This window comes from Alligator mississippiensis, chromosome 13 (assembly GCF_030867095.1).
Source record: "Alligator mississippiensis isolate rAllMis1 chromosome 13, rAllMis1, whole genome shotgun sequence".
In the NCBI taxonomy this organism is placed as follows: domain Eukaryota; kingdom Metazoa; phylum Chordata; order Crocodylia; family Alligatoridae; genus Alligator; species Alligator mississippiensis.
The window spans coordinates 56,755,599-56,781,857 of record NC_081836.1 but is presented as its reverse complement, the minus strand read 5'-3'; the positions used below and the strand labels follow the sequence as shown (position 1 = coordinate 56,781,857).

The following is a 26,259-nucleotide window of genomic DNA, read 5'->3' as shown; positions in this document are numbered from 1 at the left end:
GCCAGGAACGTACGTGAGTGGTCAGACCTGGCTCTCTGCTCCTCCCAGCAAATGTCTTCGGAGGAGTGCGGGGTGTTTTCTTTCCTTGGAAAGATGTTAGGACGGCCTTCTCTGGCAACTGGATTAAGGTGAGGCTTGTGGTGCTATGGTTCGTGTCTTGCAAGATTGAAATGAGATGCCAAGAGGCCATCTCTGCTCAAAAGCAGAAGGCCTGGAACAGCGGAGCAAAAAGAACATCAGGATTCAAGCACATTTGAGAGAAGAGATCTCCAGTGACCTCTCTCTTCTTTCTTCTACATGACCTTACAGTGGGATGCTCCATAAGCAACTCCTTTTATTTAAAGAGATGAGCAGCAGAGAAGGATGCCACAAGAGTTGTTTTAGCACTTATAAAAAGTTGGCAGGTGTGCATTCACATTTTTAATACAAAACAAAGACATTTTTGTAAAGAATAATTTAGCTGAACTTGAGATAAGAATCATTGCAAGCCTAAAATGTGCAAAGTACAACACACAACATTAAAATACTTCCCCCTCCACAACCAACGCTGAAAGGTGAGTGTAGCTAGATTGCTCTTTAGTCCTTAGTCACCTTTCTGTTAGTATAGTTCAGAAATCAACTGTTCAAATGAAAATTATGACAGCAGCGCAAGTCACCCAGAGAGGGAGTAGTACCAGGTTAACAGCTGTCAACTGCAACCCAGTTGTAAAAGATAAAAATGAAGTCCAGAGTCTGGAAAACCTGAAAAATTATTCTCTCCTTGTCAACTATTTGCTGCTTCAAAGTACAATAAATTTGTCTGATTATTTGAACAAATCTTGGAAAGTGGAGGGTGACGATACAAAGCTAAAAGTGGTTCGCTGTCACAGTTCAATGCTATATACAAGAGGAGTTCCATACATTACTACCACCGCTGTGTACTGTCAGACGTCCATAAGTCTGCTGTTTCCCTTATCCAAGAACCTTTTGCTTTCTCAGCAAGTACTGAACTGCTGATTTGACATTCAAATATCAGCGCACACATTCCACTTCGTAAGGGAGGACACATTTGTCACTCTTTCCACCCCAAGATATTCAACTCCCATTAAAGCGGATATACCTCAACCCCAAGAAAATAAAAAGCAAACTGAAAAGAACTGCTAAATTCCTGTGTCTGGAAGACCGGGGATTGTTACGTGAGATTTGCTGAAGGATCTCTTCTGTTTGATGCCCAGGCTCTAGACATGGATCGGTCCTTTCAGAATCTGCTCGCAAGCCAGCCGTTAAAGCCGATCATTTTTACCGAGGAGGGGGAAGAGGCATGCAAGCAGAACTCCACTGAGCCTGGCGGGTGTGCGCCGCTGGAGGTGCTTTGAGACAAGTCGGCAAATGCCTTCGCACCTCGAAGTAGAAGCTGTTTGCTTTTCCTTAGGAAATATATTACAGGCTTTCCAAAACGGCCATGAACTTGGCAACTTCACCGTCAACTGGTGGGCCGAGAGGCAAAGTCCTCAGTCCCTGTATAGAGAACAGGTCGTTAGAAGGTTTCATCAAGGACCTCAAATCAATTTATTGCCCGTCCCCTCCCCTCCCCACAAAAGACGGCCTCACTTCTTGACTTGCTATGGAGGGTCCTCGCTTGTTAAAGCCACCTCCCATGAGGAGATAACACAGTTAACCAGTCCCTCCCAAAAGACCTGCCCTCCCCTAGCCCAGTGACTATTGAGCAGCTTGACTAGATACTCTGTGTGCCCTCTTCATCCTCACACCTTTGTGGAGGTGCCATCACAGCCTTGCTAGCTTCAGCTAAAATATTAAAATCAACCATTTTATTTCTCCTATTTCCAGGCAAGGAATAAAAAAAAACCTGGGGACAGATGTAAAGGCCTGATTAACAATACCAGAGCCTGCCCCCTGACATACAAAGCTACTTACTTTATTTACAAAGACGTTGAAAAGCTGCTTCGCCCATGGACACCTGAAAAGAGATCTAGGTCTCAGTCCACTTCCGAGATATGGAAAGCTTTTCCTCTTATTTTACCACTTGATAATTAAAATTTGCCTGCAAATTGGCATTTCCAAACCCTTTAACCCAGGGGTGCCAAACATCTGGCTCGTGGAGCTGCATCATTTAGCCTGCAGGGCCCTGAGAGGGGAATATGGGAATATGGAGGCAGGGCCTGCTGCTGTAATTCAGGACATGATCTAGTTGGGGTTGGTCCTGCTTGGAGGAGGGGGTTGACCTCCTAAGGTCCCTTCTAACCCGAATTTTCTACGATTCTGTGAAGACCCGTTATAGATGCATGTTGATAGCCGGAGGGGTAGAAGGCTTGAGCACTGGCTGCGTTAACCCCTACACTACTGTTTCTGTTCATCCCTACTATTTAGGGACAGGTTCCAATTTTTTCATTCAATAATACATACTTTTGATGCACAGATGTGGTATTTCACAACCAGATGTTTATGCAGTCTTAAATCTTAGGAATGCAGTAATGCTTTTACTATTAAAGTTGAGTTTATTGATTTAAAACCAATCCGTGATTTCCAATACTAGAAAACGCACTTTTCCTTTGGGAAGGAAAACCCATTTGTTTTCTCAAGGTAAACAAGAAAACAGGCGACTTACCCTGGTTATTAGTCATGTTTGCAAAGATAAACTACAAGTTCTGCTTGTAAGAGATAGCAAGGGGAAGGGAAAGCATCAGTGGGTCCCATTAGAGAACACAGTTTGTCAAGGAAACATTAAAGTCAGCATACAACCAAACTGTAGTACTCTAAACGCATCGTCTCATCACTGCCTATAACAGCAAGCATAAAACAAACTGGGAACCCATAACTAACGACTTCATCAATCACAGCAGAAGCATCAGCTATTTTGTGCAATCAGCACTGTTATAATCCTTAAAATAGCTTAATAATAGACTGTGAATATTCATACTTACATATGTAATTTCTCTGTTATAATCTGGATGATGAAGACACCAATGGATTGCATCTTCACGTTGGTGCAAGTCAGAAATTCACAGAGCAAAGCACCCACATATTGAGGACCAACGGTTTGCCCCCTGTTCAGTATAAGAGAACCAAGAAGTATGTGACGACACGTTACCAAGCTCTAAAGAGGGACATGTGCAAGTGGCTCATAGGCAATTGTCTTGTTCCTCACCCAGTCTTGAATCAGAAACATGTCACCATAAACACAGACCAACTGCAGATCCACCTGAAACTTCCAACCCTTGATACACCCAAGGCAAGGACCCCCCAGAATATATATTTCCAGCCTGAACTACTCCTCCTACCTGCATTTTTTGTAACTGGCTGATACAAGCCCCAGAAGAGCTTCTAATCATCAAAAACTACTTCCAGATGTTTTATAGGTCACCACTATCACCTAGACACTGCCCAAGATGGGATCCAAAATGATTACTTCTTAAAGAGGGATACCAATTTCTATAGTAAACTCTGAGTAAGATCAAAAGACATAAAAAACAAATAAAACCGTTCAAAATCTGTACATCGGACATACAGTCATCTCAGACATCACTTGTTCACTTCAGGTGGGAGCACGCAGATACTCCACATGTATGCACATGTGTAAAAGGGTGCAGGGGTTTAGGTTGTAGCCATGTTGGTCTAAGGATATAGGCAGACAAGGTTCCTTGGGTGAATTTGATATCTTTTATTAGACCACCCCAAATGGTTGGAGAATAGTTATCAAGCAAGCTTTTGGGTTCAAAAACCCTTCGTCAGGCTAAGGAAGCTGCAGCAGTTGGTGTGTGCTCTAAACACCTGTTAGAGTATATTAAGGGACTCTGAACTCATTGCACAAGTGCCACATGGGAAACAAGGGTACATGGCTCTGTCTCATCAATTCAGACAAGGAAGCTACACAGAGGTCATAAAGGTACAACTGTTTAGAAGACTAATTTAAACCAGCAGCCTAGGAAGTAAAACTTTTGTCTCACACAGGTGTTAAGTATCTTAAATGATAATCCATTCAGACCAGTTTTATGAATAAAGTAGCCAGGCCTTGCTGACAATTAGTGGATTAATTATAAGAGCAATTTAATATAGACAATTACTAGTTAGACCTTTGCTGAGAGAGAGAAATCCCACAGCTCTGGCCTTTAAGTATTTTCATAATAAAGCAGCAGGGCCTCAGGAACAAAATGCTTACTTACAATGTCAGTATTGTGTCTTTCCTACAATTCAGATCTCTGACAAACAGATTGACAGTGCCATGGAGAATGGATTCTTCATAGGAGAAACCGTCTAATAATAGCCTCAGTGCCCAGAAGTTATTCTAGGAAGGCAAGAGAAATGCAGACAAGTGATGTAATTCTGCATTATGCAGCACCTCATTTCATTAGCACGATCAGAGAGGAAATCATTCATGAAGTTTAACTAAAGACAGCAGACAAAAAAAAATGTGTGTTCACGAAGCTTGACACGCTGCTAAGTGACTTTAAGCGTAATTTGCGCTAATCAATTAGAATGAAACTCCAAACGCCTTGGACTTACCCCGAATGCTAGTATTATTTCTAGAATGGAATTCAAGTACGGAAGGTCACTCAGAATCATCTGCTTCACTGCTTGCACCAAGAGAATCAGACCAGCCTCAAGGCAGAACTGAGGGCACAAATGAAAAACAGAAGCTGAAACGTTGAGAGAAAATTTCTCCCCGGCTTTATACCTGATGTCCTTAGCTACATCTACTTAAATCAGGTGCTAACTGTGGTCACTCTGACCTGGGAGTGCCTTGCACAGTGAATTTCAGAGCTCCGCAACTGGCCAACTGCAGGAACAGCTGGTTACAAGTATCGTAAGAACAGAAGAATTTAGTGATGGACACCACGTGCAGGAAGGGGAACAGAGCAAATGCTGCAAGCGTGTGGCATCTTTCAGCCGAAGCACTCCAAATGCTTCATAGAGTCTTGCATTCTCACCGTGAAATAGAATTCGCCTTACGTAGGCCAAAAATAATCCTGGCTCATGAAGTTACATAATTAGAAAGTAAGGTAAACATGATTTCCTCAGAAGAAATACAAGGAGCACCATTAACTGGCCTCTTTAGAAAACTGAACACATCCTAATTACAGGTGAATAACTTTTACTCGAGTCACTTGCAACTAACACAGCACTGCGTACAAGCCTCTGCCCCCTGAAGAGAGAATCTCGCTTGCACAGATGAGAATATTTAACCTCAAATCACTATCTGAAAGGTATCCTGCAGTGCTTGAATTCATAGTTCAAATCTAGAGAAATCCCAGATGTTTTATATCTATAGGGGATGTTCACTGGAAACATGTGCTTGCTTCTGTGGAGGCAAACGTCAGCATAACTAAACAGCCACCATTTTGGCTCCAGACCTATTTACTTGCCTGGTCAATTAATTTGCCTATGGAAATAGTTGTCTGCTCAGCCTCTATTTCATACAAGGGTAATTCTGGGCAGTGATACATTAAGAGGCAGCCAGGGTCATGGCCAGTGGACAAGAATAGAGGAGTTTTGAATCCCAGTCCCTGCTTCTCTAATTGCTAGACTGTGCAAAAATATGTATTTATGCCATTTTCTAATACGTTTCCAGCTTCTCTGTAAAAGCATTTCAATAAAACAAAAATCATTTTGATGTCCTACAGTGCAATTTAGAGTCCAAGAGTCAGTCCCCGCCCCCCTCATTATCCCAGACATACTTACAGAATTAGAGAAAAAATTACATGGCAGAGAAACATTGACTTTGGTCTTCAGCTCATTCAGGAGGCCATAACACACAGAGACCACCTTCTGCAAAAGGAAACAGTGAGTCAGATGGAGCAAGAGAGGGCCCAGATAGACAAGTATCTAATACTGTCCAAGACAATTCTTTGACATGTGGTGTTTTAATGTCCTTGGTGTCACTTCGACACATGAAGTGTGGACTGTCCAAAGTATATCCCTAGAAATGCTGTAGGTCTATGGCACTCATTGAATTATGTGACAGATTCTGTTCAGCAGTCTCCCTAGATGTATTTTAAAGCAATTTAGGCTTGCTGTGCTTAGCAGACATTTTCACTGGAGATAGACAACTGCCCAAATAGTAGCTCTTCAAGGCCAGCACAGAGCACCTCCTTAACAGAGGAAACCAAATCCCTCCTCTATTTATTTTGTAATTTCTCAAACTTAAAAGATCCGGAATCAGGTCTCAAGCGTTCAGTTGTGAGAACAGTTAATTTGCTCATCCTGACATTTAGCACCGCTATATAATTATCAGATAGTCAAATGAGCTCCTGCATCTCAGGGCCAAAAGAAACAAGTCTCGTGGCAGCCTACAACCATTAAACTTACTCTAGGCCACAGGAGATTCACTAACAGTTTTCAATTATCCACATTTTAACTGCCATCTGTGCCCACACTTCATCCAAAAGCAGTGAAAAAGCTGCTGCCAATTTCATAGGATGATGTTAAGACCTTGCCCCTAAAAATGTTAACTTGACACACGCAACGACATTATTTAAGGGTGTATTATAAAGCGAGCTCATATTCCAACACAAGTTGATTCCCGAGTTGAAAAAATGTGATACTCAAAAGCAGGTCATCAGTTTCTGCATCTCAGAACGCTCTTCCAGTTACCTCTTGAAAGTCAAGTGGTGGCTCTTTCAGCGAGAGAGGAATTAAATGTCCACTCTTCTCCAGTGTAGTGCCGCTACCCAGAACCATGATGAAGGTGCTCCAGCATTTTGGCTGAAATACAGCAAGGCTTCCACTTAGCAAAAAGCACAAAGTCCTTCAAAACAGTTTTTGGTCCAATTGGACAGAGCAAGGCAAATGTCATCACAAATAAACATACCTAACATAACACGAAGCATAATACTTATGATAAAAAGTCCCCTTGACAGGCAATGCATCATATACATCTGCAAAAAGGTTACCCTCTTTTGTACTGCCTACTACAAAAGGTGAGTAAATGAGGCATACCGATGTGTACCTTTTCTTGTGGGATCCCAAAGTACCGATGACAGAATGGTAACATCTGGACTGCCCATTAGAGGAGGATTGTAAGGGAAGCTACAACACTAATATTTCCAATAAATGCCATGCCCAATGCATAACTTTCAGTGTCATATTCAGTGCACATGGGGCTAATCATCATTCTTCCTCTCAGACTGCTGAAAGCACCATCCTCATTTTCTCAGAGGAAAAGAGCTGATACCTCCCCCAGTATCTTATGTTTCCGCTTCAACACAGTACTTCCCGAAGGTTCAGGGGTAGCTCCTCTCCTGGGGTAATCTATCATAGCTCCACTGACGTCAACACCAGTGAAGCTCTGATACCTTGCATCAGCTGAGGATCTGCCCAGCAGGCTGCACACATTCAAGCAGGATAATTGTATTTACATGCGTCTAGGTCAGAGCAGAGTGGTTCAATTAAATCAGTGTAAAACTAGACAACACACAAGGTGACATTTGCCAAAATTAAGCCGGCAAGGTTCCAGTTCAATCAGCCAACCATTCGCATAGCGTGACAGCTCCCTCTTCATCAACGGGAGGGGCAGCATGGTGCCATGGCCTGATCTGCGGGGCTGATGTGCCAGGAACTCTCAAGTTTGCCACAGACCATGGTAGCATTTTGGGCAAATCACTGCTCTTCATTGCCTCAGTTTCCCCAACTTCAGAACAGAGATAATGACTGCAAAGCGTGGGGCATGAATTATATTTTCACAACACTTGCAAGAAAGAGCACTGAAGTTGTGGGGAAAGCTGAAACAAAGTCAGAACAAGAGGCCGTTAAAGGTCTGTTCTGGAAGCATACAGAAACATGACATTCACTATAGAAGCATAAGATTAAAATGGACACTCACATTCCTGTACAATAATGTATTGCTGTAAAGGAGTTTGAGTCCCCTTGTGATTAAAACACTGTTCCTCAAAGGAGATCCTAGAAGAAAAGAAACAATATAAACCCGATACAAAAATGACCCGAACTAAATGCTGGTTTAAAAATCAAGTAATTCAGTTAACCATCAAAACTTTCTACACACAGCTAACATTAGAAGCACCCATAGCAATTTCATAGTGGAGTTCTCCTAATTCAGGAGCTAATCATAATCAGTTGAAATATGCTCCTTAGAGTCCTCAGGAAGCTTCACAAGCAATTAAAATATGATACAACTGATGAAGCCATAATATAGCAGACCACACAGAACAAATCCTCTCATCGAGTACAGAATATTTAAGCACAGTACTGACATGCTGTCACAATCCCACATGCTCCTGGGGATACTGCTAATAGCTGCTAAGTGGGCTTCTGTACAATAAGCCGGGGGGTCTCAGATCAGTTCCCTACTGCACAATTCCAAATGTGCCCAAACCCATTATTGCAGTAGTCTTGCAAGCAAGACCAATGATTAAATGGAACAGAGACTATGAATTCCATTTCAAAGGTATTCACTCAAGGTCACGATAAACTTGTCAGCAGGTTGAGGCATGCACTTGTGCTATGGTTTACAAGAGGGCTTCATACCCTACATTTTCTCCTAATGGGATGAAATGGCTTCATTGCCAACACATATTAGCCTCTGTATGCAAAACAGCACATGGCAGATGGCAAGAGTAGTTTCAGCTTGAGTCCAGAATCTAAATGACAACGGTCTTGGCAAATACTAAGTTCCATGCTTTAGTCCAGAGGATGCATGGGGCTGGGCTGAAAGTCTGTTAAAGACTTCCCGTAAAGTCCTCACGCCGCTGTGTTCAAGTGGGGACGGAAGCAAAAACTGTAACAAGAAACAATACTTGCCAACAGCAGTCCACTGCCCTGAGTCACGAAGATCATTTCCAGAAGGAACACTGCCTGTTTTGAACATCTTCATGTAGACTTCAAACTGGGTAGAGGTTATACGGCAGGCTGTACAGCATGCCAGGTTACTGTAGGGGAGGAAGAGTGAGCGGGCAGCATCAACAAAGTCCCCCATTTTGCACAAGTAGAATGGAATTCTGTCTTTGTAGATTTTTAACCTGAAAACAAGAAAAGGTCAAAAAGATGATTTGGACAAATGTTGCTATTAACATGAAAGTGTTACAAAAAAATTCTGATCTAATTACATTGGCCAGGTAATATTAAGTAAAAGTTAGCAGTGATACTACATCATGTTTTACTACTAGAAAATGTTTGCAAGCTGAGGTCTTATTTCTTTTCAAGGTTTGATTCTATTAAGGGTTAAGGCCTGCATGGGGACTATTCTAAAGGCAAAGAAAAACTAAAAAAAGCCATTTACCCTTGAGTGTCATTGCATTTCACAGCTTTCAGGTAGCGAACTATTTCCTTATAGCTAAGGGAGAAGAAGAGGGGAAAAAAAGGAGGCATTACAATTTGGCACACGCTATTCAAATACCAATCACAGTTAATGACATAGAACAAGTTCTCCCACATTTGTGTACAAAAGATGGAAGCAGGCAGTGAATAAATGTGCGATCATGTTGTGTCCTGACAAACCCAAAAGCTACAGATAAACCTGAATAAAAACGCACTCACCACAACAAAGTTATTGCACATTTAAGTCCAGAAAGTCATCACTGTGACTCTGGCAAGAGAAATTTCAGGGGACGCCATCTGGGTAAACACTACAAACTTCCATTTTCTCTGTACCAGAAAATACTGGAGAAATCGAAAGCTTTAGAAATGATACAAATCCCTTCTAATATCCCTTATGTGAAACTTCCCTTACGTTTAACCTAAATGGGACCAACAGGATGTGGCAACTGCAAAGATTATTCCCGCCCACTGGGAAGTGAAAATGAAGGTGGCAGATGACAAGGGACATTCTCTCTCTCTCCCTCTTATAACAAATCACTGATAATTTGTATATCATCTATGCTATGCTTCTTCCACAGACTTCCAAAGTGGGGGGGGGGAAAATCAAAGGGAGAAGCTAAAAAAGAAAGTCTCAAGCCAGACACTAAAGGTTACAATAGGAAGCAATTTTCAGATGTTCTCTGCTGCTCTCGCAGACTATAATGAGACTGCATCTCAACAGACTTGGGTCCAAACCAGAGAGATCATTAAAAGAAAAAAAAGCTAAGAAAGAAAAGAAGAAAAAGGAACAGAACCATGATCATTCATTTATGAAGACCTTGAAAAACAAAGCAAAGCAAAGCAGTCACATTCCTATCAAGGGATATTGCTTTGAACCACACATCTACTTTGTCCGGGTGACAACGGAGTAGAGGGAGAATGACTTAAACTCTGCAGTGGCTTTTTTCCATATCTGGACCAAAAAAAGATGCTCCTTTGACAGGTGCTGTAGTGCTGAGCACATTTAGAAAACACTGCTGACCCGTTCGGCTTTTGATCAATCTCCGTTTTGCCCCTTTTTGGTAGCACAACGGCGACTGTAAGTCTTTCAAAGGCACTGCACTGTACAACGTCATATAATGCAGGACTTAAATTCTTAACAGCTGGATAACAACTTACTGTTGCTGGTTTTCTAATCTTTCTACGCGAGCCCTTATAACAGGAAATGCTTCCCACAAAGATACTTTCCTCCCTTTGTGTGTTCTTTGACCTGTGATGTTCTGGCCTTTTAAGACTGTGGTCAATAATCCGTGATCCCATGGCATAACATTTAGGCTGGAAGTTAAAGACAGAAGTTATTCCCAAGGCTACTATAGGGCTCTTTGAAAAAGTTCACAGTTGAAGGCAAGGCCATCTTTAGTGTGGAAAAACACTTGAAGCGAGCATTTGTTTGCTCTAGAACAAAAATTTTGAACAACCTGCTATAGAATTTCCAAAGGTTACAGCAACTCCCTTCAGAAATTAGGTTGATGGACTAGAATCTACCAAGGGCACCACAGCAAAGCTGGGATGGGTTTCAAGGTTTCAGCCGAATTCTCTATTAAAGCACCCACGTCCATAGCAAGAGATTACAAGTTCCAATATACAGACCATGTAAAGACTGGCTTTTACACTTCAATACATTTAACGAGTGATTAACAAGCAAAACTTACCAATTTGAGAAGGTATAGCAGTGACAAGGAAGTGATATACGCTGGAAAAAATGAATGAACTTGTGATGCAAAGTGTTTGGGAAGTCACATAGCACCAGCATCCTTTGCAGCCGTGTTGTAATTCTGCATTCAAGAAGAAAGTTAGTTTCAACGGGGAGGGAAATGAGCCAACATTTTTAAAGCCAGCTGCACTGTTGGTTTGATAACTCCTCCCCTGTAGCATCTAAAAAAATATTTCAAATAAGGTTTCTTGATCAAAATATGGTTATATATAAAACCTAATATACAAGGCTTACAATCAGCATAATATTACTCTTAAAAAAAAATCCAGTGAAAGTGTGCTTTAAAAAAAATTAAAATCTTCATAGAATATTTGAAATGCAAGTAGTGCATCATCATGCCAACGTAGGATAAACCGGATAGGTTTTTTGTAGTCAAACTGCTTGTAAATGAAAGCAACTAACCGGGTTTTTACGGTCTGTGCCAAGTGAAATGTAAAAACAAACAGAATGGTAATGGTAACATTAACTGCACTGGACTTAAAATTTGTAAGAGATTTCTGGTTTATATTTAAAGTATATTTTAAAATTGACAAGATCCTTTTAAGGATCTTTAAGGTTAGCTTCAAACGCCATCACAATAAACAGCTTTAGAGTGATCAAGAAATCCACTTTCACCTGAAGAGTTGCAAGTCTCTGCAGTCATTAAAACATCTGACGGCAACAGAACTAACTTAAATGGAAGCTCACATTGAAATGCCTGGGGAAGCTGAAAGAAGTTTGGGGCAAACTTACACTTCTTCTCTTCTTTCAAAGTTGATAAAAATAGGGCATTGTCTTTGTAAGGAATGGTCTCTTTAACATAAAAGTAGACACTTAAAATGACAAAGATATAGGTTTGACCTGCCATTGATTTAAAAATAGGGAAATAATGAGAGGAATAGGATTTTTTTAATGTGTTCCCAAAAGCCATTTCCCATCATCGTATTCCATTAACCTTTTGCTACTGCTGGATGTGGTATTAAAGGTGAACCACAGAGCTAAAATGAGAAATGAGTTAAGCAGAAAAAAAGTGTGCTAGATGTCGACCAGGCTCTGGGGGAAATTTTGTACGTTACGTCCCTGACTGAGCTCCTCCTTGCGAATGGTCACCAGGCTGATGTATTGAAGCCAAATGTGGATACCATGTGCTTCTACGATCACCATTTCCAAGCAGTCAAGAGCCTAGACACTCTCTTAAAAGTCTGGCCCCTCACATACTCGAGCAAAATAGACTCCAATACCCTTTCTGGGCTATGGGTCCCTAGGGTTTTAGACCACAGAGTCTATGTTGGTTGGCCATCAGTGATCCAGCTGGAAATGTAGAAGCTTATTTTTTAAACCCCCCGAAACACTGCTGACGTGGTGCTCTATCCTATGTATAATCCCATAACATGATGGATGCCATTTGTGATCTGAGACCACTGCCTACTGTTCTGACCAGTGAACCTCATTATATTCTTTTGCCTTCCCATAGCCTGGTGTCTTATATACTTAGATTTTAGGTGCTCAGGATAGGGGTGGTGTGTATTTGTACAGCACCTACAATGACTGGGCCCTGCCTCACGTAGTGCTACCCCAATACAATAAGGATACACATAATATTACTTTAGTTTTGCTATGGCAGAAGTTCCCTTTTATGGAATCCCATATTAGAAAATTGAGATTTCAACAGCTGGGCCCCTTAAAAACCCATTAGTGCCTGAAGCTAGCCTTTGTAGCAATAAAACAGTAAACTTGGCAGCCTGCAAATCATCTAATTCACACTGTACTTTCTTACCTCTCCATCAGACAAGGTACAGCTACCTTCAGAGATCCATTCTGACCTAGATTTCTCCAGCTTCTGATACAAAACACATAGATTAGGACTTACAGTTTTTAAAACTTATTAGTTTAAAACTAAAGCAGAGAAGAAACAAAAGGATGGAAACAATTTCTGTGAACAGATGAGAGCTAACAAACTAGCTACAGCACATTTCAGATGTATTTGCAGAGCTTTAACAAGAAGCACTGTGTAGAGCACCTTCTGGAAACAGAATAATTTGCGTCACAGCAGAACCAAATTCTCAGCTGAAATGAACCCATCATGCTAACTGCTGCATAATGCAGTCATCTCTGCTTTGATGGGCTTAGTCTCAATTGACGAAACAAAACTCCTGCTAGAATTGGAGATGCAGTAGCAAGCTCACTCTATACATGGGGCATGGAAAGATAAAGTGACTTGCCCAAGGTCACAGAAGAAAGCCATGAGTAATTCCAAGTAACAGAAGCTGAAAAACAGTGCTGTAACTGTTATAAATTTCCCTTCCACTGAAATGAAGGATCTCTCATGCATTCCCCTCAACTCCTCTTCCCCTCTGCGCTACATAACGCACTGAATACTTACAGAGAAGGATCCTTATGAAGTGCAATTTCTTTGGCTGCTCCCAGAAGCATGACTGCAGCAGTTTTGGGATTCTCTTGGTCTGCCTCATTTAAAAAATTCATTACCAGTGTGAAAACAGCAGAATATCTACAAGAAATAAAAGCCTTTAAGCGAATAGTTTAGGTGTTTGTTTAAACTGGATTGTGATGGGGTCCAAGTGGCCAACTAAACAGACTGCAAGCAGAAAAGCAAGTTTCCCCACAGATTGGTTCTGCCACCACTGGTTGGCATGATTCTGATTGTTATCTGACCAACAGAGGGAAATCCCTGTGAATTACTATACAGCGTGAGCCAATTAATCAACCTCTGTAGTCACTGTTACCTGTATATGACCTCTGTCTGGCGCTGCAAGCAGATATTGCATTGCCCAGGTGCCAATTTTGTGTAACAGAAACATTCGTGTCTATTGGGAAGCATTCTTTCACCAAGCAGGTATTTGTTATATTCCGCAGACAGTTTGTGAATAAATTTTATCAGCAGACTACCTGGAGATGAAGGAGGAAAAAAAAATTGTAGAAATTTTTTTGCCTTGGAAACAAATATGACCTTCTCATTAGACGTCTCATTCTGGGACAACTTGAGAGCACGCTCTTTACCTCCACGTCGAAGGTCTGCATCTATGTCTGTGAGGTCCAGGTTGAACATTACAAGAACACCCACCAAGGCAAAATCACGCTGTTCCTTCCAGAATTTGCTTTTGTTGTGTGCATTGGAATGACAGAAGGAAGGGGCTGTCCAGTTCTGACACTAAGGGAAGAAAGGAAGAGGATTTTTAGTTCAATTAACCAAAGAAAAAGTTACAGTCCCCGACTCAGAGAAGTTAGTCTCGTTATACCTGTATAGCTGGCTATATTCCATACTGAGCTACTGCTTTCTACTGGCGCAAATTCTAGTTGTTTTACCAACTGCATAACCAAATCAGGGATGGCATTAATATAAGGCTCTTTAATAAATACTCTGCATAAAAATGATGGAGTAGTACTTCTCGGACACACATCAGCCAGAAGACCAAACACTAGAAAATAGCCAAGGTGTGACAGGCTATGAGGATGAAAATTTTATCTCCAATTCTTCTTTAGTGCATGGTTCTTTCAGTGGCTTGTTCCTGATGCATTTAGTAAAAAAACACATTTTAAAAGCTGAAGGAGGCGTGTCAGCCAACAACTGGAGACATCATTTCAGCCAAGCGATTACATAACAGTGGACTGATCAAGAGCAAGTACCTGGTCTTTGAAAGATAAAGCCTTTATACTTGTAACTATCTCAAAGCAATGTTGTGAGGCTTAGTTAACTGGCATCTGATAAAGCACTTTGTGATTCTGGAGGAAAATGTAGACCTGCCAAATTAAATGATGACAAATGGAAGCTGCGACTCTAAGTTAAAAGATTTCCTAATACTAGAGTAAAGAGCTGAAATATTTTCAAAGAATTCCAGGGTTTTAGCTGTTTTTAACTTTGCAGAACAGTAGGATATCTGAATATCCCTAATATCATACTAATCCTAGGAAAAGAACTAACCAGAGTGCACAGCACTGATCACCATCAATCTGCCTGAATCAGCAAGCTCTGCCGACTGACACCAGGTAAGCATCTGGTCAAGCAAGCTACTGGGTTGCTTGGCCCAGACCTGAAATTACTTCTACTAGAGTCATAGTGGCATTATGAAGCCAACAAATGCTCGGAAAATGATCATTCGTAGTATTGTAAGATTATGTTTGCGGTATCATATATTGCTTTAAGCAGGCCCCAAATAAATGGTTTCTATTACAATTCACAATGCAATTTTGACAAAGCAGACCCATGTTTCCTAAAAAATAAATCTCCAATCCCTCCTTACCTCAGAAGCTAGCTTATCACAAATGTAGCAATAGCACTGGCTGCAGATATCAGCATTTCTCTTGAGGGGTAAGCTTGTATCACACTCTGCTCGCCTGTAGGTTGATAAAGGAGAGCATTATATTAGTTCATACTAAATACCTGGTCCAGTCTACTTCTGCTTCCAATTGTTAAGATGACTCAACAAGACATCTAAAAGTTATACTAGTAAGACTTAAACCTTTCAGTTTCAAACTAGTAATTAGTAGTAGCAGTTTCGAAATCCATGCCTCATGGTACCAGGACTCTGATATCAAATTCTAAATGAAACAGTTTGAAGAGGAATGGCAAAGGACTCTAAGAAATATTTACTACAGTATGTCCGAACAGCATGTTGTTCAGCAGGAAAGCAAAAACCAACCTATAACAATCTGTCAGGCCCTAATTATAATTACCATTTAAACTTTCCTGGGCATAAAAAAGTGACCAGTACTACTTGGCATTATAACTCTTCTATTAAATGTTAACAGAAATTAAAAGCATCCACAACACTTCCATACTCAAGTTCTTATTGCTCCCTGTAGAAGATAAAAATCCGTATTAACCAACATGCCACCGAACATACTCAAATGGGTGCTCCGGGCAGTCGTATCTGGCATGAGGCATCACGTCCCCTTGCTTGCAGAATGTAACCAGTAGTTCACATTCTGCATCCACCACCTCTTCACATTTCTTCTCCTCAAGACTAGACTTTTCTGTAAAAAGGAAAATAACTATGATGTATTCTAATGTATAATGAATGTCAGCTGTAATTTTAAGCAAAACTAGATTATAGCTCTTTGGCACAGGACCTGTCTTTTGGCTCTGTGACTGTATAGCGATGAATCCACAGTGCTCTGTCCACAACACGATCTTCGCCGCAGTACAAGTAACAATGAAAAGCAACTTAAAGGGAGTAAAAGCTTTACATGAACAAAGGCCAGATCCTGAAAAGTTCTGTGGTGCTTTGAAGCCATATATCAACATCATTATTCATGATTTAAACAAAAACAAATCTACTTATACTTGTCTGCCTATATCCTTAGACCAACACGGCTACAACCTAAACCCCTACTTATACTCCTGCATTTAAGTTCAGGATTTCATTGAGTTGTATGCTGAGGGATTGAAAGGGGTGTGCAAAACTCTGAAAAGAAACTCTTTTACTGTTTTGTTTTGAAAAGGTCTGGGCTCATTTTACAGCAGGACATGTCATGCAATGATAAACTTGTTTAGCTATGATGTTATTGGCGCTTCCCCTGTGAAAATGTTGCTGAAGATTCCCTGCATTTGAACAACTTTTGAAACAAATGAACAAAAAGTTACGAGGCAGTACTGTGCTCTGATCTACAAAAACTGCCACGTATTTATGTCTGTCATTCCTTTGCATATTTTCCACAGGGCAGTGAATCAGATGTCTTAACAGCTTGCTTCGATTTCTGCTTTCCTGTTTATGGGATTCATTAAATTGCATGGTAAAAGAAGGGGCAAGTAGCTACTATTAGAGCTTTCTCGCTACAAACCAAGGACACACACCTTGCTGGGCTTATTTGACCCTAGCAGTCTTTGCTGCCCAGAGCAGGAGGGCTGGACCTGATGATCTCAAGAGGTCCCTTCCAACCCCAAACTTCTGTGAATCTGTGAAGAAGTAAAAGGCTCAACTTTTTTCCCTTTGCAAGTTTAGACTTTGGGGAAATGGTCAGCAAAACCACATATATATCACTCCAACATTTTCAACTAGAAAGGAAAAAAATATAGTGGATGCTTACAGAGGGAGACCACCATCCTAAAAATCAAGTTTCTGTCTAAATAGTGTATTCCCATTGACGTGTGGTGCCTGGGGACTGAAACAAGGCCATGAGCTTCCTTGGAGGATGCAATTCTTCAAATAAAATACATTTTTATTTTCAGTGCCAATTAGCAGTTCCAAAACCACTAGTCCAACATTTTCATGGCTTCTGAAAGTCAGTTTCAGGGCTCATACAAGAAACTTTGAAAATGGCAAAAGCTCTTAGGTTTCCAGCCTGCTAATTCCCCATATCTTTTAGGCTTCTAATAGCAGCTGCAAAACTTACTTGCTCTTTTCAAGGCTCCTCAAACCAGCTTTTTGACAGGTGCCTCCCCCTCCCCATTTGCATTAAGTTAAGCAGGGCACAATTACATTAAAATTACACAACAGAGCTGAAAAATGCTACGCATTTCAATGGTTTGTGCACTGAACTAAGATTTGCTCCATGTATGCAATGGGCCACAAATCTGGACTGATGTTGCTTTAATTTGTTAGGCAAATCATGCCATTATCCAAAATGGATGTAAATAGAGAACATTTTTTTGCATTTGTGTTTGTTATATGCAAGAGCTACAGCTGCGGACAGAGAGATAAAAGGATTGTCATCTTTCCAGCTTGTTTAGTGCGTGTCGTTCCAAGTGCCTGGCTATTTTATTGTTGCCCCTTTCAGTTATTTTCCTGATTGGGTGGTGCGCATTTGACAAGAGAGAATCATATTTGTTCTCACACTTTCTGATCGTTTTGAAATTTGCAAAAGGCCGGCCGCGAGGTTAGGAAGCAGATGCACGATCCTCATTCGACGACATGCCTCTGAAGAGCTTTGCCGAGGACAGAAGCACGGCACTTACCCGAGGGCTCGACAAATATAACTGAAGTCCCTTGCGTGCTCTCAGCTTCGTCGTCACTGATCAGGATCACGCTCTCCTCTCCACCGTCCTCCGGCAGTGGCTCCATGGTACCTAATCCCAAAAAGAAACCTCTTTGCATCTGCAGGTCGCTGGGTACAAACAGATGTGGCATTTGAGTCGGGGGTGGGGAGGGAGGGAGGAAGGGAGGGCAAATGGGGCACAACGGCATTCAAGCTGCAGACGCAGAGGACTAAGCGCCTGTTTGGGGGCGAGTTAAAGGCAGGATCAACTCCCAATCTGTCTTCAGCCTCAGAGCGCTTGGCAGAGCAAGGGGAACTGAAACCCAGGAGGGAAGGAGACTCGTGCACGGCCCTTCCAGGGGCAGGGGGAGAAGCAGAGTCTGCCCCGATCCACGGACGACAGGCCTCCGCCTTGCTGGAGCAGCTCGGGACACGCGGCACCCAGCACCCGCAGCACGGGGCGACTGGCAGCGCCCCCCCCTCCCCCCCGGGGCATCACCAGGCCCCGCCCTCGCCTGCGCCCCACCCCCGCACATCAGCCCCAAACCCCTGGCCCACTAGAGACCCTCCACACCCCTCCCCCATTAGAGCCACCCCACACCCCTGCCCCTCCCTCACTGCAGCCCCCCCACACCCCTCCCCCGTTAGAGCCCCCCCCCACGACTGTCCCTCCCCCCCAGAGCACCCTCCCTCCCCCTGGAACCCCCCCAAAGCCCTGTTCCCCCCCACATGCCTGCCCCTCCCCCCTGGAATCCGCCCATATCCTCGCCCCTCCCCCACCGGATCCCCTGGAGCCCCCCGCCCCTCCCCCACTGGAGCCCGCATACCTGCCGGCCCCTCCCCCCCCGCGGGCCCGACCTCGGCCCGGCGCCGCCTCCCGCGGGCCCCTCGTCCCGCCAGCGTTCAAAAGCGAACTACTTCCGGGGTCGGGACTCCGCTGGGGGGGGCGGGGCCAACGGCGCGGGCGGTGCCAGCGCTTCCACTCGGATTGGGCGCGGGCGGGAGGGAGGGCGCGCGTCACCTGACGGCGAGCGGCCATCTTGGGTGCGGGCAGAACTGAGGGCAAGCGGGGCGCCGCAGCGGCCATGTTAGATGAGGGCCAGCACGAGGGCAGAGGCAAAGGCGGGGCCGCGGCAGCCATTTTGGATGAGGGCAGGGAGAAGCAGCGCCAATGTGCCCGTGCCACCCCCAGCTTGACCTTTGCCCAGGGTCAAAGGGCAGCAGCTGCCCCCCAATTCCCAAGGGTTCCCACCCCCCCTGCTGCAATGGGAGGGCTGCGGGTACGAGACAAAAAAAGAAATGCAAAGATACATTTTTTGCAATTCCTTAGTTGGTTTAAATAAACTTTCTAGAGTTTCTAGGTATCCAGGTTGTAGCCGTATTGGTCTACAGCAAAAGGCCATCAGGACTCATGGCCGAGACGATATCTTTTATTACAACAACAAAATTTTTGCAAAAAAACAAAAATAAAAAAAAATTAGAAAGTAAAAGAATTTTTTTTTTTTTTTGCAAAAATCTTGTTGATCAAATAAAAGATATCATTTTAACGACGAGTCCTGATTGCATTTCTGTTTGAGACTGCATTTCTTTAGCTCCGATGGCACCAAACAGCAGACCTTAGTCCAACGGGTTGCCTATATTTCATGTGCCAATGCACGTTCCTTTAGGACACACAAAACCCCTTGCATCATCAAACCGATCTCCAATGTTTGTGCCTGAAAACTTGCAATTAAAGACATTTTTTTGCAAAAATCTTGTTGGCTTAATGAAAGCTATCCTCTCTACTACGAGTCCTGATAGTCCAGTAAAAGATACCCCTTTTGCTCTTGCGTCGTTCCTGGACCATCACGGCTACGTGACTCCAACGTGACCGTCGCTGGACGGACACTGGATGGCACTAGAGCTCTGTGTCGTTTCCAATCCGTTGTTTTTCCTCCAAAAGGGGCAAAGATGTGCCGGCAAAATGCGAGTTTTCAAAGCACGAAAAGCTGTGGACATGGCTCTGCAACTTCCAATGATTAACTTGGCGTTTCTGAAGCCCTTAGCGCTCAATTGCCACATCGAACCGGTCCCTTCCAGGGCAATATCAACGCGGAGGGATTACACGTGAAAAAGGATGTTCTTACAATCTTCTAGTTCTACGGATTAGGAGTGTAACATAATATTTATGTTTAAAAATCAGCAAGCTAAGTGCAATGATTATGCCAGCTGGTAGGTTTGTAATTCGCAAGACATTACTCATTATTAGCAATTACTTAATAGCCCAAGGAAAATCCAGACACTGTTTTGATTTGACCAGACATGGTTGCTAAAGAATAACTATGAAGAACACTTTCCGGTATTGTTAACGTTGGAAGGGATGGAAGAAAATGACCAAATACCAAATAAAATTGGTATTTAATACAATGGCTGGCCACATGACGCAATGTGTTATCTAAAATGGTTACTCCTAGAAGTTTGAAAATACTTCTGAGAATATCATTCATTGCATTAGTAAAAGGAAAAGATGCATTTTAGGGTCTTTGTATAAAAGGTCCCGCCTAGTGCAGGGGGACTGGACCCGATGATCTACAAGGTCCCTTCCAATGGATGAACCTATGAAAAGTTGGGTGTCTAAAATCTTATTCTGACACTTAAATAAGGGGTTTTGATTTCAGAGGTACAGAACGTATTCAAGAACGAAACTATGTCTATAGAGATATGAAATGCAGCTATGAAACAGCATCAGTAACTGCACACAGATATCGAGGGCACAAAGTAGAGAACTGAAATGCCAGAGTGGATTACAAGAAGCAGAACTGGAATTTGGGCAGGACATTTAAGATTTCCTTGAGGAAAGAAGTGCTATGAGATGATCTGATGGCCAGAAACAACGAGGGCGGTTAGGGGCCGTCTGAATATTCAGCATGAAGTCATGTGCTGCTGAGAGGTGAGAAAGGATGTACAAAGTCCGGTTTCCCTGGATGCAACTGCAAGAGGCTGCATCTCTGCTCCTGGGTCCAGATCTCTTTCCACTAATCAGGAAAGGGTGTAAGCAGCTCTCTTGCTTTTCTAGAGACATGGTCAAATGGCGTCCCTATAGCTTTTCTCTGCTCCTGCCCTGGGTCTGCTACCTCTGTGATGCTTTTTTCCTGCAATCCAACAGTACCTCCACCCAAGGGGTTCAAATCCCGGGTCGTCTTTGAACCTACCTCTATTTCAGTTGACGATCTCTGGCCACATTTGGTTTGGAGGCCTCTTTGGTCCGGTTTGGGAGCTTACTACTATCTGAAACAAACAACAAATGCCCGCTTACACCCATCCTATAGCATCACCATCATTTTAGTACCCCAGGTGCACGGCAGGAACCCCTAAGTATATAGAGCCTGGTGGACCACGGCCAGCCAAGCCATGCTTGCCTGCTTAAAAGGAAAGAAGCTGATTATTTCTCTTATAGAAATTATGGTTTTATTGACAGCATCTTACCTTGCACAATTTACACAGCACTAGAAATGTTTCAGGACACGCCTGGAAATAGAAACGAAGAATGCTCATTAGGTCGTTGACATTTCTGTCTCATTAGTCCATCGTGCTGCCCACTTGCTACTGACCCCTGGCAGGCAGTACAAGCTGAGACGTGATACCGTGGTCTGCTGGGGATAGACACAAAGCATGGTCTCACCACTCGGGTACATCGTATAGCGCACATCATCGCTGAACGTAATTTGAAGTCATGGGAACAGAAGAGAGAATAAAGCACCCCCCACCAAAAAAAGAAGTGGGAAATAAGCAAGGTTTTATCTCGGGGCAGGGAAAAAGGTGGAAGATTAAAGGAAACAATAGTGTCCCATGACAGACAGCTATAATATACAGTTCCCAGCTCGCAGGGGGACACTTGAATCGGTTTCTTGAAGAGGCGTCTCTTGATTTATTTTATACACGGGGGCAATGCAAGGGCGTGACAGTGCCCCAGGCAGGAGGCCTCTCAAAGCTAAGCTCTCCTTGCAGGCATGCCGAGATGACGCGTGGCTGCAACGAGCCACGGGGAGACAGCCTCACAGGACATACGCAGCCTTTCGGTACGTGGGAACGAACCTCCTTGGAGCAGGAGGGGTTGTTCAATCCACCAACCCCTGAAGCAAAACCAGCATTTCCCTCTGACCGCAATAGGAGAGACTTACAGCAACCAGACCGTTAAAATGCCCACTTGAAAAAAACATTCACATCCCCTTTATATTTACTGCTGCTTTCTGCCGAAAATCAAGGGCCGATTTGGACCTGATGAAAAGCTCGAGGCGGATCAATTGACTGGAAAGAGCTCAGAGGATTGAAGCCTGCGATTTCACACGGGCAAGTGTTAATCAATCCATCGGTTCGCTGAACACTAACGAGGAGCTGCCGATCTGTCCGGGAGCAAAGACCTGGACAGGCTGGTGCAGAACTGGATGGGATCAGCTGTGTGTCCCAGGCCCCGTACTGCTGGCTGCAAATGGAGATTCCCCTATTGGCTTAAGTGGGGATGACCTGTGCCTCTTGGTTCCTGTGAGGTTGAGAGAGACCACGAAACTCTAAAGTGGACTTGCATTTGTTACAACAGGATCACATAGCAAGAATTTGCTGCTTGGGCTATGGATGCAGCAAACTCTATAAAGTGACATGCATAAAATATAGGACAGGACGCAGCCTATCATCTATATGTCTTCGTTTTTTATAACTTGAATAAAAATATGACATACAGACTCCAGTTAGTATCCTTCTTAGCCGTATGTCATCCATAATATGACATACAGACTCCAGTTAGAATCAGACTTAGCCGTATGTCATACATAATATGATATACAGACTCCAGTTAGGACTTCATGTGCAGAGGAGATGGGTCACCGATGTCCTTCCTCTCATCGCCTCTTTCCAGCTCCCCCAGGAAAATGCAAGAACAAAATGAAAGACCCTTCTTGGGGTCCGTCAGGCCGCCTAACCGCAGTGCAGAAGAAGGCAGCGATTGTCACCTCTCCCCCACTTGGCTCCGCGTCCTCTTCCAGCCAGGGCTGGAGACAGAGGAGGCGGAAGATGCTCCTTGCCCCCGCACGGCTGCAGCCAAGCACCCTCGATTTAAGAAACAGATGAATGCAAGCCGTGTTGGAAAGCCTTCAAAAATGTGCTAGCACTCTCCTTCCCACCAAAGGTGGAATAACCCCCCCCTTCCTATTTCAGGCTTCAGTCGAAGCCCTGAAATATTATCAGTGCTCTTTGACACGCTACCTGCCCCGCGCGCCACCTGGCTCGCCGCAAAACACATTTCCTTTCCTTTTATTTATTTATTTATTTTTTAAAAAGAAAAAAAGCATTTTGGTTTCCCTCAAACCCTGACACTTCTGCGGAGCGAGGGCGATCAAGTCTCCTTGATGTTATATTTGGTATTTTAATAGGGTTTTCTTCTAGACTTTTAATGAGCTTTTATTCCCCGTTGGATAGCAGACACTTCAGCCTGACCGACAGCTTTATACACCCCATGTGGGGTAATATGAACAGTCAGGACAACCTTTTATTCCTGTGGCATGGCTTTCCCTGCCAACATTTTTCTTTTGCCTTCAGTCGAGAGGATGTGCTTTTGACCCCTTCCTCGCCGACGGGTCCCGCCTCCCCGCACGGCCATCTCCCCCGCCTCCTTCTCCATCCTCCGAGCACCCTCCGGGGTGGCGGCAGGAACTGACCCAGCCTCGCTGTCCAGGGTTTCCAACCCCGGCGGGTCGCTGTCAGGAAAGAAAAACACAAGTGGAGTCCGGCGACTCCGAGTCGGGTCAGCGACCAAGGGGAAGGCTCCTTTCCTGGCTCTCACGCTTTGCAACGGGGATGTCCCCTCAAGGGAAAGCTACTCAAAAGACACTTGCAGCTCCCACTAGCTTGCCTTGAAGCAACCAGGGAGGTCTGCAAAAAGCATCTATTTTGTGTAAAATAGTCCCGACAGAAGCCGAAACTATAAGCAACGCACCTGGCGTTGAGTGTTGTTAGGAGTTTGAAACTTGGGCTGGACAGGTAGATTTGAGCAACCTGGGAAGCAAGCTGTAGGCTTCCCCCAGCCCTTGGGCATTAAGCTAAGCTGTGGGGGTGAGATGCTGGGGAATGGGTGACATTGGGACTCGACCTTACCCACTCCCAATGTTTCCCGCTGGCCTGGCACAAGGGAGAAAGCCACCTTCCCTTCCAGACATGAAGTAACCACGCCTTGCTTGGGATCTCCTTGGAGCAATACCATAGGATCCTCCCAAGACTAAGTCTCAAAGCAAAGGGCCTGATTCTCCACTGCCGTGCATGCTGCAGAGTCATTTTACGCCAGCGCCAAGTGGATGGAAAATGCCCTTTAATGAGTTGCGTGCTCGGTGCCCAGTATGGCACGGATACAAGACGCAGCCTCCGCACCAGGGAACTTGCAATCCAGAGAAACACAAGAGTGGCGAACGCAACAGAGCTGATGGCATGAGATGAGAAGATGCAAGGCAAGAGCAAATTAGACCCCTGTATAGCACAGCCAGTTTGAGACCACACAGACACTTGGCAAAAGAAATGGCTGGAACTTCTAAAATGCAAAGTTTGGGGTGGAGGGGGTGGGTTGATCTATTTCCGGGGCAAATCTGTGAAAAAGACGTCTTTTTAGGGTTGGGCATTTTTTTTTGCATTGTTTTGCATCTGGTGGTAACAGAACGCCTGGGTGCGTTCTCCGCTATGCAGGACAAGTAGATTGGTTTCAGACAGTTACCATGCTTAATTATGCAGGCCTCGTGAAGCAACATCGTTTAAGAACGCAAGTCATTAAAATGTTACGTATTAAACATGGCCTCATTTTTTTGATGTTGCAGGGTACTTACGCTCATATGTTGAGAATTAGGAAGCTATTATTCTTAGTGGAAGCTAATCCAAATCGCCTGTTATCCACAGGCAGAAAATTAAAGGAATACTTAAGTCCATTGCACAGATTACAAACTTGGTGGCATAACTTTGAAACCAGTAGTATTAGTATTTTTGCATTTGATGGCTGTCAATAATATTTAACATCTGGCATGGCCATATATTGTCTGGCTTACGCTATAACCTTTTCTCCATTGGCATGGAGAAAACTTTGATTACGAAAGCCCGTCCTCGGATACATTTATCCTGTGCTTTCACGTTGTGTGCTGGGGTTGCATTTCAATTCAGTTGAATAATTGGCAGTGATTTGGGTATTAAACTGTTTCATGATGTTATTGTCTTTATAATTGGGGCTCATTTTGTCCCATTAGAAATATTGCAAACAGACTAGCGATCTGCTTTGATTAAAAATCAAGTACAAGGGATTGATGGCTGGGGGGATTAGTCATGAGAGGGAGTCAGCTTTCTGCTTCAAGGTCACCCCTTCAGATCTGCTCCAGGTGGACTGGAAGGCATTGCCTCGCTGCACAGCCCCAAGCACAAGGGAGGCCCAGTTCTGGTTGGGTCTTGCTGGGCCTGAATGCCTATAGCCATTTGCAATAATAAAACACAGTAGTAATAATTGACGGTTACTATTATTTTGCATGGCCTGTGTGAAATGAGTCTGAGGGGTCTCCACCAGTTTGTTGCAGGTAAGCAAAAATATGTCAGAAAAATATCCGCTTCCCAGCTAGCACTGCACGCCTCTTAACTGCTGGTATATCAGGTTGCACTAGGCCACAGAGACTGAATTGCTGTCACCTAGTTGTGGTATTTGGAGGTCAGATAGTGAAGCTCAATGTCAAAGTAGGGTATGCAGAAGAAGCATCTAACATGTCTGGATCCTTTGCTAAACCTCTCCCTTACAGAGGTGCCTTCACCTTGCAGACTGACAACTGAGGTACTGGCCTTCACCTTATTCTGATTGACAACCCAGGTACCAGCGGCTTGATTCACCCCCCGTACCAAGGATGAAATCCATGCAGGGACCTGACAGAGGGAGACGTGCAAAGATGAGCTTGATGCCCTTTTGTACAGTGATACTTCGTTATGGAGGGTATCACCAGGCAGCAGTGCTGTATATTGCCTGACAATTTTGTTCTCAGCATGCGATTTCTGTTTACTCTTGGAAGAAAAGGCTGTATTTCTTCCTTTGGAGGAGATCACACAATCATAGAAAATGAGGGTTGGAAAGTCCAATCCCCTTGGCCCTAGAGGTCATCGAGTCCAACCCCCTGCTCAAAGCAGGAGCATCCCCAACTGCATCATCCCAGCCAGGGCTTTGTCTACCTGGGTCTTAAAAACCACCAAGGATGGAGATTCCACTAGGGTAGCCTGCTCCAGTGCTTTACTACCCTCGTCATGAGAAAGTTTTCCCTAAAATCCAACCTCAACTTCCCTTGCTG

At 43.8% G+C, this 26,259-nt stretch overlaps 1 protein-coding gene across 3 annotated transcripts; it reads right to left on the bottom strand.

The window, feature by feature from the left end:
- Nucleotides 1-314: 314 nt before the first annotated feature.
- LOC102564696 (uncharacterized) lies at nucleotides 315-18,864 on the bottom strand. 3 transcript variants are annotated; one of them, XM_019494583.2, is made up of 20 exons: nucleotides 18,760-18,864; nucleotides 17,913-18,023; nucleotides 15,862-15,991; nucleotides 15,259-15,352; nucleotides 14,018-14,168; nucleotides 13,744-13,906; nucleotides 13,383-13,508; nucleotides 12,777-12,839; nucleotides 10,959-11,081; nucleotides 10,426-10,581; nucleotides 9,230-9,283; nucleotides 8,752-8,969; nucleotides 7,817-7,893; nucleotides 6,589-6,699; nucleotides 5,677-5,763; nucleotides 4,501-4,608; nucleotides 4,161-4,282; nucleotides 2,922-3,044; nucleotides 1,915-1,957; nucleotides 315-1,497 (listed from the first exon to the last, which is right to left on the bottom strand). In XM_019494583.2, exons 2-20 carry the CDS (start codon nucleotides 18,016-18,018, stop codon nucleotides 1,420-1,422), a joined length of 2,133 nt encoding a protein of 710 aa, XP_019350128.1. In that variant the 5' UTR covers nucleotides 18,019-18,023; nucleotides 18,760-18,864; the 3' UTR covers nucleotides 315-1,419. The 3 variants fall into 3 exon arrangements, with proteins under 3 accessions (XP_019350128.1, XP_059572959.1, XP_006276070.2); XM_059716976.1 differs by lacking the exon at nucleotides 18,760-18,864 and having other exon boundaries at nucleotides 17,913-18,365; XM_006276008.4 differs by lacking the exon at nucleotides 18,760-18,864 and having other exon boundaries at nucleotides 12,777-12,836; nucleotides 17,913-18,365.
- Between the last annotated feature and the right edge of the window lie 7,395 nt (nucleotides 18,865-26,259).